Below are 12,058 nucleotides of genomic sequence, written 5' to 3' on the forward strand. Positions count from 1 at the left end.
CTGATGGGTGACTTCTTTTTTCATTTCCTTTCCCACCTAGTGATCTAAAAGCAAGAAAGGTTATTTTTAAAGAAAAATTATTAACTGTTTTATGATATTAATATATTAATTATTAAAAGATTAATTTTATACTTTTTATTTTAGGCGTCAAATTATATAAAATCGCTAGGTTCATTGATAATTTTGGCATAGTATAATATTTTGGGAGAAGTATTTTGTTTTTAAGCTAAAAGAAAACTACAAAATATGAAGAAAAAGGATTGAATAATTTGTTGGAGGCATTCAACAATATCTTTCAAGCATCTTGCTCCATCTTTATTTGTATTACTATTAAATATGTCTACTAAAAATTATGAATCAAGATCTGAAAAACTTGAGAGGAAGAGAAACTAATTCATTGTAAAAAATTCATTCTCTTTATAAATTTGCTATAACTAACCATCAAAATATAACAAATAATTTGTTGTACTTTTTCAACTTTCTTGCATTGAATACTAATTATTCCTTACTTAGTAGGTCGGCAGTCTCAAATTCCCGTTATAATTAGGTTTGGGTATTTTCTATATATGGTAATTTCTTGTTAGTTAAATTTTGGAACTTTTCTTGGTAGACAATTATCAGAGCTCGCAAGGATTACAAATAAGGTTCGTATCATTCTTTATATTTGATTGATTGCACCTCTGTTTCATTGACGTAGTTTCATTGTCGAAATTGTTACCCATAACCATCCAAATTCCTGGTCTATACGCAGAGCGTCGTCCAGAAGTTTCCCCAAGAGAAAAAAAAGGAAAGGGAAGAGGAAAAGAAGTTGGAAGAGCATGAGGAGCGAGCGATAGCACTCCTAAAAAAAATATTGGGAGTATCACCAAATTATGTCCAAAAAAGAATTCATGATGATCAAGATTTTGATGATGATGCCGATGGTGAAATTCGGATAATTGAATTAAAGAGAAAAAAGGCTTTTGAAGAAACAAGTATTCACAACAGCTCTCACCCTGAAGAACAATAATGAAAGCAATAAAGACAATTGGTTTAGTATGGTGATGTACCGTAACGTCTGGTCATGTAATTATGATGATTTTATTTTCTTTTCGTTTGACTCATTAGTCTTTTAGTTACAATTACTCAAATTTATCAATGATCATACCTCCTGTAAACTATTTCAAAAATTCTCTTTCAAATTGCTCAATATTATGAATATATTCCACGTCTTTAATTATGAATTCATATTAAAAAGTAGAGCAAATTCAACAGATGCAGGAATTCCACATATAATCACACCATGAAAACATAAATATGCACACAAATAAACAATTCTATAAAAATTGGTAAATATGGCAGCATTGTAAAAATTATTTTCCCTCCTAGTTTTGGACTATCATATCCTTCAACAACATTGGAAAGCTGTCTAAAATCTTGTTATTTCCCGCTACACCTGTTCTCATGAGTAGGATATAAATAGCATGAGTAGGATATAAATAGCTTGAAATGCAGCTTCATAATTCACATGTGCTGCTACATGTGTGGTGAGTCTCATTTCGAAGCAGATTTCAATCCTGCAACCAAAACAAATTTTTATCTTGAACCAGTCAGAACATGGTGTGGACATGAACATATACATATTTACTATAATCATCAATAACTACCTTTGAGACTATCTGGTTTGAAAATCTACTTTTGGAATGACTATTTCTTCAGTAGAATCGGCAAACCTGACCTTTGGCCGCTGCAAACACTGTTGGGAGATAATATGAACATTGTAGTGTATGCTTTTTGTAGGATTATAATATTAAATGCCTCGGAAAAACTTAAAATGGAAAGAACAAATCTATGCTAACAAAACTTGCTATGGCATAGAGGATATAATATAACTTACCATGCTTCTGCAGTGTATAGTCAGATCACTGTTCATTTCGCTAAGCCGACCTTTTGCCAATTGTTCTGCTTTCAAAGCTTTAATGCAAGCTTCCTTTGACTGAAGTTCAAAATAACAAATAAAAAAATGAATTGAAATAAAATAAATAGATAAATTACTCTTACTATGCTTCTTTTATCAATATATTTATTTTTGTCTTGAACATGGGATGAACTTTTGTGCAAATCCGATCAATTAGAAAAGAGATTTTTTGCCCTAAAAAGATAAGAGGAACTTTTGCCCTTCCAGAAGGCTAATATTAGTTTTAATTTAACACATTATTTCATTGTTCTTTGCCAAAAAAAAAAAAAAAAAAAAAAAGATGGAAACTATAAATAATGCAATGCTTATCATCTTCCAATAATCCAATTGCAGTTCTCAAACGAGTTTTGATACCGCTGACATTCATTCCCATCCTAATAGAAAGAAATTGTTCCTTTCTGACAAACCCTTGGCCTCTAGGGTCTAGCCTTCTGAAAAGTCCAGAATTTCACCGTCATAAATTAAGAATATATTTTGATGATCCTGATGGTAATTTGTCCACTCATACCCAGAATTGCAATCAATTGCTCAATTTGATGGAGCAACAAACAAATAACCAACTAAACTTTCGAAAATAGATATAAAACAGATGACAAACTAATGTATGGCTAGGATTACCATAAATGATGTATGCAGAACAAAAAAATATCAACATTGGCCCACTCTCTGCAAGCCAACTTTGAGGGACAGACCCAGGAATTTGTGTTGGGGGCAATAACAGAACTTTTTTTGTAATTTCATGGGGGCGATATGAAAATTTCATATATAATTCAGAAAAAGATTCACTAGTATTAATACTATAAATAAAAAAAAATTCAGTGGGGGGCAATTCATTAGGTCCGTCCCTACCAACTTTGAATCTTAGTACTCATCTTATTATGAACTTGAAGGCCTAGGCTCACCACAGGGATGTGCGCCTATTAGCCAAATTTAGTGACAACTAGAGCATTCAACTAACTTGTCTTGCCATCAAGACATCTTTTAGTTCTTCTACATTCAGTAATTCATCTGCCACTATAATACAGTACATTTTCTTCAAAAAGTTTTACAATTGTAGAATTTAGATTACAGTATGTTTGTAGTGCCTGTTTGAAAAATTAAGCTGCATAATATAACTAATGCAAATATGTATATCATCTGAGATATACAGAAGTTATACAAGCTTGAAGGGCATATTCCAATCACTATTGAAAATATAGAATAATTGGAACAAGATGGCTGTAGATTTTGACAAGTAACTCAAGGATTGAAAGAACAGAAACAAATAAGAATATCATCACGAGAAAACCATAATATTGCCCTCTCCTTAACTAACATTTCTAGTTCTTATTTCACAATACATATCAAAAGTTGTCATTAGCATGCCATGAGATAAAGTAAATGCCTAAATTGCAGAACATAAAGCAATAGAAGTACATAAATATCAAATTCAGTTTGCAGAGGGTGAACAGGCAATAGTAACAATTACATCATACAATGAAACAGCTAGAGTAATAAATACTAAAAAAATGCATATTCAGTTCATTCATTACTCACCTGATTGACGTGTACAACATGATCATTGCCATCAACATCAGATTTCTCCAAAATATTCCGAAGGTATGATAATTCCTTGATCAACTCCAAAACTACCTCTTCAGTATCTTGCATCTGATTTCTGGAGAACTCAAATGCTCTGTCAGCATGGAGACGAAATGAAGCACAGTTCAGACAGTTGCAGAGCCCTCTGCATCCTCGTGGATTCCTCTTAAGAATCCCCCTTGGAGGACAATTGACCAGACCTCCAGAAGGAACAAATGCTCGGGAAGAATTTTGATCCAATCTGACTGCTTCAATTGGCATTGCATCTTTAGAAAAATCCACCTGTGATACTTTGCCATTTTCTTTAGTAATAATTGATAAACAATGAGAGACTTCTGCTACACCATCACGTGGCAAAGTTACAGGACTGAAAGGAGAGCATAACGACATAGATGTTGATGTTGTTTCATGAATTGAACTCACTTTATCATGGTTAGGCTCCAATTTCTCGGGCGCATCTGATTTAACCTGTTCAACTTGCAATATCCGTTCCTTCTGAAAATCAGGATTCTGCATCTCAGTAGTCCTTTTAGCAAGTAATAAGTTTAGCTCATTATTAGATGAACCTACAGTGGGAGCCAATATGGTAGGTGACAGGTTTGGCCCCTTATCACAGGTTTGATTCCCCATGGAAAAACTGTCTGTTTTACATGCATCTATGGGGGTTTCTTGACATAGGTGTGGCTTTTCCTCAACAATGTCAACTTTTGGGCATTGACTACCTTTCGAGGTACCTACAAGAAAGGAATTAGTAAAGGTTAGCTCCTGAACATTTTGGGTGCCCATCCAGGGAGTAATCAACAGTCCTTAAATACAATAAATTAAGGAACTAGAACATATATAAGGTATATCAAAAGAATTACAAGAATCTTCTTTTGTGACATCCATCAGAAATGGAAGCAATCTTCTGTAGCTGAATGAGGCTGGAGTTTTGAATACCTTCAGTCTTGAACAAGGATTAAGAACCTATAACAGAAATACATGGCCAACTTACTTTAGTACTAGATAATTTTCAGTCTTCTCATAGAACGTAAAGGGAACATTTCCAAAATTAATGGAAAATAAATTGATCTCATGAACCACAGTATGCTTCATGTAAAAGATTCAATGATTGATCTACTCACCAATTGACTCTTCAAAGTAGAGTAGTTCCTCCTATAAACATCTGCATGCAAACTCTGATCAACACAGAAACCGTTTATGCTGACTCTCTCATTCGCTGGCTTCGCTAAATTACCATCCTCTGTTTGCAAATAATTTTCCTCTGTGTCTTCCAAGTTATCATTCACCTCAGGTTTACAGAAGATATCAGCATCTGGCGGCGTCATCTCAATTCGTTCTTCTATCAATTCAACTCCATTTGAATTCTCACCATCCTCCCAACTTCTTTGCTCCACCTTATGCAATATAACATTCCCTTTAGTTTGAATTATATTAGGACTTGTAACATTTGAATCCCGAACTTTACAAGGCGATTCCCTACAAAATTTCTTAATTTTGCCACTGTCTTCTGTCTTTCCATCATCACAATATCGACCAAGATCCTCCTCCTTACCGGAAATGCAATCATCCACTTTTGAAGACAAATTAGGGTACTTATCTTTTGAATTACTTGAAAGAGATTTCACATTTTTTGAACCACCTAAGAGGAAAAAAAAAACATACATTATAGTAACAACTAGCTTTCAGTTACTCTCATCATCAATTTAGTAGCACAATAATATTCAATTTCAGAATTTGTTAAAAAATATTAAGAGGTAGATAAAAAATTCAAAAGGACTTACAAGAATTCTCTTTTGCAATATCCATAAGAACCGGTAGCAATCTTTTATAGCTGAATGAACTTGGAGTTTTGAATACCATCTCCCCAGAAGGTGACACCTATCACAGAATTGAAAGGCTAACTAACATAAGTATAGACCATTTTCTGTCTTCTCATTAAAAAATGCATATACAACCCTTAATTATAAAAAGCACTAAAATGCGAAATACATATCAGTGTATTGTTCTTCATCGAAATAATTAAAAATCACAATTTGAGAGATTGATATTTCATTACCAGCTTACTCTTAGAAATGGCGTCATTTCTCCTATTGATCTTTCGCTTGTTTCTGGCAACACTTCCATTTGAAATCTCACCATTTTCTCCTCTAACTCCCCCATTTTCATTCACCGCCGATGCTGTTTGAGCACATAATTCAGTGCCTTCTTCATCAATTCTCTGTTTCACATTACACGATTCAATTCCTCTCTCTGTTCTAGGCAATTTAATGCTTGCCACATCTAAATCCTCAGATTTGCAAGTAAACCCCTTTTCGAGTTCGTCTATTCCTCCAATCTCCATCACCTTCCCATCTTCACGATTCACCGTTGAATGTAAATTAGGGTTCTGATCGTTCAAATTTTGATCCATACCAGAAAACGCTAGATCAAATTTCTCCACTTCTCCCATGCTATCAGACAGCTTTGTGTCATTAGGATTTGTATAATCGAACTTTCCAACGACTTGTTTTTCGAATGGCTTCTCGCAACAGTCATCGATCAGCGAGGCCGGAGAGAAGACCCTCCTGGAGCGCAGATCTTTGATCGCGATGTGAGACATGTCGTCATCGATTTGGGAGGTTTCTTGTTGGTTGAACGATCTGAGTTTTCTACGAGGCTTCTCGGAGTCGGTAAAATGGTTCGGTCTCAGGATGCAGTCGGATCGAGCTTGGCCGGATCGATTGCAATGGAGGTATATCTGAGATTTGCTGCGAGTGAATATGCCTACAAAGGGATCGGAGGGCGAAGGTTGCTTCCGCTTCTTCGGGCGAAGAGTTGCTTCCATGGCTTTCTTCTGCTTTGGAGCTCTGAAACTAGGGTTTCGCTGGGGGGTTGAGTGGGATAGCGGCGGGGTGTGTGTCTGATAGAGAGAGAGATTTCGCGGGAAGGTTTGTATAAGGGAATGCGTGGCGCCAATGGGTTTTGGCGGGAAAAGTTCTGGAGTTATAAATATTTCGGCGGGAAAGGAAAATTTTATTGGAATAACTAGAAAATGAATGAGAAGCCAGGGTGTGGGGCTTTTTTTTTTATTATTATTTTTTATTTTGCTTTTATATTAGTATTTGTTTTACTTTCTTTTTCTTTTTCTTTTTTTTTTTTTTTACCGCAAAAGTATTAATTGTTCTACTTTCTCTGTAACACCCCAAACTTGTCCCAAGTGTACATTTCAATGTACACACAATAGAATGGAAAATGAAACTGAAAAGCTATAAATGAACATTCATAATTTTCCTCGAATATATACATCCCAAAACATAAGTCCTTAAAGTACATTAATTACAGGCCTTTAAAACAAGTACTACTGCTCTTACATGATCAAACTATACAAGATTCCACATAGATATAACATATATAGTAATACAAAAGAAAAGTCATATGTGATAGTTCAAATCCATTTAAGCTTGCGGAGGGATGTCTTCAACAACCTCCTTTCCATGACCCAAAAAAAATATAATAATGATGAAGTGAGCGCAATGGCTCAGTAGAAGTTGCCTAAAACGCACTCTTTAATACTTCCGCGAATCCACACAAAGACTAGCTATAAGTAAGAGGGATCATGTTTGCCGGGAGATACAATTATTCTACAATGCAATTCTATGAATGAAATGAAATGCAATGCGAATGAAATGTCAATGCTACTCCCCAGTTCCACAATTCCATCCAACGCCTTAATCGTCAAACCGTTAATGTAACCCGGCCCGAGGTAACTTCCCAGCGCCACGAGAGGAGGATTGGTCACTATTCCTGACCTAAGGTAACCCCTTAGCATCATTTGGGGTCTAGTAACTCAACCACGCACAAGACAAGTGAACATAGTATACATATAGCAATTCAAAAACATTCATGCACTTGCATATATATACTATTAAACATGTAAAACAATCCCAAAATTTGAGGTACACTAGGCATGAAATTTTCAGTTTTTGTAGTAAGTACATTACAACAATTATGAGTACTGCTTTTCACTTTTAATTTTTCAGTTTCAACACATATGATATATCAAACATTAGAGAAACAAAAATTCAATTTATAGTGCATACTACACACCATGACAAGAGCTAGAAATTTCAATTTGTGAATCACACTTAACGTGCTTGAAAGGAGGTTCAATTTAGAGAGATTAATTCTCTAGAAACAAAGGTTGTGAGAGTTAGAACAACTCCTACCTCAATTCAAGCTAAGACCCACAAAATAGCCTCTAATTGATTAACTAGAACCATCAATGGAAAGGAGAAAGAAAGAGGAGTAACTTCCTCTTTGAAGCACCAACCAACGGCCCACTTCCAAGGTAATTTTAAAATTCAGCTATGAAGGAATGGTGTGGATTTTTTTACATCAATGGAAAATCCTCTCTCCAAGGAACATTTTATGTTCTTATGGCAATCCTAAAATCTTTCTAGAAAGCTATCAAAATTAAGCTTCAAAAATAAGCTCTTATGGAGGAAAGAATAAGAGAAGAAGAGAGAAAAAAGAGAGAAGAAGAAATTGAGATTAGCTGCCCAGGAGGAGTCCGTAAGAGTTAGTGGAATGCTGCCATCTAGTGTATAGGTGTCCTTTGCATGAGAAAGAGCTGCCAAGTGTGGTGCATGTGTCTAAGTGTAGAAGTGGTCAAATGTGTGACCATGCAATTGGACTTAAATGCCTTCCCAAACTATCCTAAATCACCTCTATGCCATTCCAATGCCAAAAGACTATCCTATCCCCACATCATTATATATATTACAGCAACAAGACAATACAATAAAATAAATAAATAACTAAATAAATAAATAAAAATTAGGAAACATCACATTCTCACTCCACTATTTTGTTATTACATCACTATTAAAAAAATTCTTTTTTATTTATATCTTATATTATTTGTTTAACTTTCTTGCTTCCCTACCACTTAGACATCATTGATAAATTTGAGTCCCTCAGAATTATGGGATTTTTTTTTTTTTTTTGAGTTCCTCAAGTCTTTGCGACGGGCACCAATGGGATTGGATCAGGTCTACTTTACGAATTAAATTTTTTTAAACTAAAAATTTAAAATCGGACTCTTAAGGAAACGTTAAGAAAGGTTCACAACCATGACTTAATAGATAAATTTTAACAATCTAATTAATATAACAAACAATAACAATGACTCCATGAACAGCCAATAATAGTTGATAGACAACAAGCCATAATGAGGCTGTTTAACGGTTTACGATATACATGTTTGATCCGGAGCAAGCAGCAATAAGGCTGAAAGCACTCCCACCACTTAAATAAATAAATAAAAGATAGTTAATTGAAATGACGAGTAAAAGTAGGTGTTTAAGACTTTAAGGTTAGAAATAATAATAAAAAATAAAAATAGTGTATATAATATTATAAATTTGTGCGAATCGAATTAAATTGAATTCACAAATTCACGAATTAAACACCCGTCCCTATTTTTTACCTTTCTAATTTGAGCTGCCATTTTTTACCATAGGTTATTTGAGTTTCTCTCTAAATGTCACACTTTTATCTCTTAATTTATTTTATTTAATTGTATGTTGATCTCTTTGTGTGTGTTTTTTTTTTTGGCTTCTAAATCTTTTGATTGACAAGCAAAATATTAATAAGATATGTTTGATACATTAAACTCAAGTCAAATATTATCTTATAGTATTGACAAGTCATAACATATGTTTGTATATTAAACTTTTGCCAAATATACCCTAACAGAATTTTTTGAACTCCACGATGTGGATTGAAAGCCTTCACTATTAGGCCATTCCTTTTAGATTTCTTATACTGAAAGCCTTCACCATTAAGTTATAACGAAGGGAGGTAATGGTGGTGGGACGGAAATCTCATTCCTCCTTCTCATTTTCGGTCAAATTTTTTACTCCCATCTTTGCCCCTATACCCATTTAATTTTCAACCCCTCCACCATCGCCGTCCCACCCCGCCACACCACATTAGCCCCCATCCCCGCCCCACATAACATTTTTTAAATTTCAATTCACCTTCAACAAAATTAACACAATCATAATATTTTTTAACCTAATAATTTAATAAAGTTTCAATACAATTATAACAATTTAAAACATTATCAGATATTTGATGCACAACGATTATATTTTTTCTTTATGCTGCGAGGGAATAGATCTAGGATTTCACTTTTAGAAGTGAATATATTATATATATATAATCATGTAATTCAGTAATATTTTATAACATGTAAAAACAATTTTGTAAAAATGCATTATAAACGGGGCGAGGTTACCCTCCCCCATCCCATCCCTGGGGTTTCAGATATAATCTCCATCCCCTCCCCATTTACATAAATGGGTCCCAAACCCGCCATAAACAGGACGGGATGAGACGATAACCCGCCGGATATAAAATTTTTGCCATCCCTAATTATAACCAAGTGATACCTCATTGCTTTCTAAAAAAAAAAAAATCAAATTCATGTAAAGAAAGCACTTATTAAATTTATCACTAACACATCTAATACAATTTCTATAATCATAAGCAATAAAACTATTACTTTATAATATTAATGTGACATCTCTCCTACTTTTCTTGTTCATATTATTTCTTTCTTTTTTGATTTGTTACTCTCTATTAATATTTATTTTATCTTGTTTTATTTATCTCTCTGGAAATCAAATACCAACATGCTTTTATCATTGTGCCATTTCATCTTTACATAGTGACAAGTCTATTGCCCTACCACTTAACCACTCGCCCATTTTGATTCCTATTCGACAGTAAGAAAGACTAATAGCGGTCAATTTCACTCTAAATAATTATAAAATTAATTAAATTGTTCTGTAGAAAAAATTCACCTTCTTCATATTGTTATTAAATTTTCATCAATTTCAGTTAAAATTATCCTTTGAATACATGGGATTGTTGTTCAATTTCAGATTTGTCATCGTTTAACATGAATGGTCAAACTTAGTCACAATGAAAGTCTATAAATTTACATAGGAAAGCTGGGTGTTCCAATATTGCTTGTGTATATATATATATCACAAAAGAGAGAGTGTTATTCTGCTTTAAGCCCTTGAAATGTAGTCCTGCAAAATAATTAATTCATAGCATTAGTAAAGCTAATAAAAGAAAAAAAAATTACAAGATATAATCTTGTTATTAGAAAGCATCCACAATGTTGAACAAAACCAAACCCAACCCCACAAGGCTAAACCATCGCCCCCTTCTCTGATGGCTGTGTCTGCGCTCCGTATTCACATCAATGCGAGCGCAGGGCACCTTTACACGTGTGGTCTACGTGGCACATGACCTTCACATCGCATCCACTTTTTGGTCCAAGCAGCAACTGTTATGGACATTTACTACTATTACTTCAAAGGGTATGGTGGTGATATTACAAAAAATAGCTGTGACTTCCATTGCTCACTCGAAAAGTTCTTGGAGATACTTGATGCCCAAAAGAAATTCACAAGTACTAGTAAAAACATTCCACGCATTGGAATCTGACGCTATCAAGAAGCTCAACATGATTCCAATTGGGCCTTTAATCCCATCAGCATTTTTGGATGGAAAAGATCCATCTGATACTTCATTTGGAGGTGATCTGTTTCAGAAGTCGACGAACTATATAGAGTGGTTGAACTCAAAGCCAGAGTCCTCTGTCATTTTCAGAAGTATTTCGATGTTCTCAAAGAAACAAATGGAAGAGATGGAACATGGGTTGATGGAAAGACACAGGCAGTTCTTGTGGGTGGTATGAAAAACTGATAAGAGATGGTAAGAATATAGAAAACGAAGCAAGTTGCATGGAGGAATTGGAAAAAGCAAGGGATGATAGTGCCATGGTGTTCTGAAGTGGACGTTTTGTCACACCCATCATTGGGATGTTTTTTGATGCATTGCGGGTGGAATTCTACGTTGGAGAGTTTGGTTTCTGGGGTTCCAATAATGGCACTTCTGCATTGGACGGATCAGGGGACCAACGCAAAGCTGCTCACAGATGTTTGGAAGACGGCAGTGAGGGTGACATTAAATGAAGAAGGAATTGTTGAGGGGGAGGAGTTTAAGAGGTGCATAGAAATGGGGAGGGGGGGGGGGGGGGGGGGGGGAGGAAGGGAAAGAAATGAGGGGAAATGCCAAGAAATGGAGGGAACTGGCAAGGGAAGCTGTCAAGGAAGGTGGGTCCTCGGACATGAATCTTAAAGCTTTTGTGAGTGAGCTCGGAAATTAACAAGTTCTTTAGTAGGATGAACTTTGTTCTTGATTAAATCTTCAATTTGGTTCACTTTTGATTTACTTTTTGCTTTGCTTTCATAGATGCAGTTCATGTCATACGTGTCTAAAAGGTCACGTATATGGTATGCTTCTTTTAAATAAATTAAAACACCAGGGTGTGTTTGTAATATGAATTTGGCTTCATTATTCATATTTTGTATGTATAAATATAGAGAGATTTCAAACGAGGAGGTAAAGAGAACCATGTTGGTTAGACCAGATGATGCACAAGAGATTGGATAAGCA

The 12,058-nt window shown here is 34.8% G+C and overlaps 1 protein-coding gene and 1 pseudogene across 2 annotated transcripts; one reads left to right on the top strand and one right to left on the bottom strand.

Moving 5' to 3' along the window:
- Positions 1 to 1,299: 1,299 nt before the first annotated feature.
- On the bottom strand, positions 1,300 to 7,290 carry LOC132274772 (uncharacterized). Of its 2 annotated transcripts, XM_059776110.1 has the most exons (9): positions 5,598 to 7,290; positions 5,323 to 5,419; positions 4,663 to 5,180; positions 4,402 to 4,504; positions 3,962 to 4,272; positions 3,494 to 3,820; positions 1,877 to 1,975; positions 1,647 to 1,735; positions 1,300 to 1,556 (listed from the first exon to the last, which is right to left on the bottom strand). In XM_059776110.1, the coding sequence occupies exons 1-8, from the start codon at positions 6,363 to 6,365 to the stop codon at positions 1,655 to 1,657; spliced, it is 2,304 nt and encodes a 767-aa protein (XP_059632093.1). In that variant the 5' UTR covers positions 6,366 to 7,290; the 3' UTR covers positions 1,300 to 1,556; positions 1,647 to 1,654. The 2 variants fall into 2 exon arrangements, with proteins under 2 accessions (XP_059632093.1, XP_059632092.1); XM_059776109.1 differs by having other exon boundaries at positions 3,494 to 4,272.
- A 3,509-nt stretch (positions 7,291 to 10,799) lies between these two features.
- LOC132273019 (crocetin glucosyltransferase, chloroplastic-like) lies at positions 10,800 to 11,835 on the top strand (annotated as a pseudogene).
- The last annotated feature ends 223 nt before the right edge of the window (positions 11,836 to 12,058 follow it).

Source organism: Cornus florida, unplaced genomic scaffold (assembly GCF_030987335.1).
Source record: "Cornus florida cultivar Cherokee Brave unplaced genomic scaffold, ASM3098733v1 CherokeeBrave_3.0.0_Hap2_Chr09, whole genome shotgun sequence".
Lineage (NCBI taxonomy): Eukaryota > Viridiplantae > Streptophyta > Magnoliopsida > Cornales > Cornaceae > Cornus > Cornus florida.

Excerpts from the sequence above, each read along its gene's own strand:
- LOC132274772 (XM_059776109.1), bottom strand. The coding sequence starts at position 6,365 with ATGGAAGCAACTCTTCGCCCGAAGAAGCGGAAGCAACCTTCGCCCTCC. Across the intron at positions 5,181-5,322 it reads TATTGCAAAAGAGAATTCTT|GTGGTTCAAAAAATGTGAAA; the intron begins GTAAGTCCTTTT and ends TTTTCCTCTTAG. Across the intron at positions 4,505-4,662 it reads CTACTTTGAAGAGTCAATTG|GTTCTTAATCCTTGTTCAAG; the intron begins GTGAGTAGATCA and ends TTTCTGTTATAG.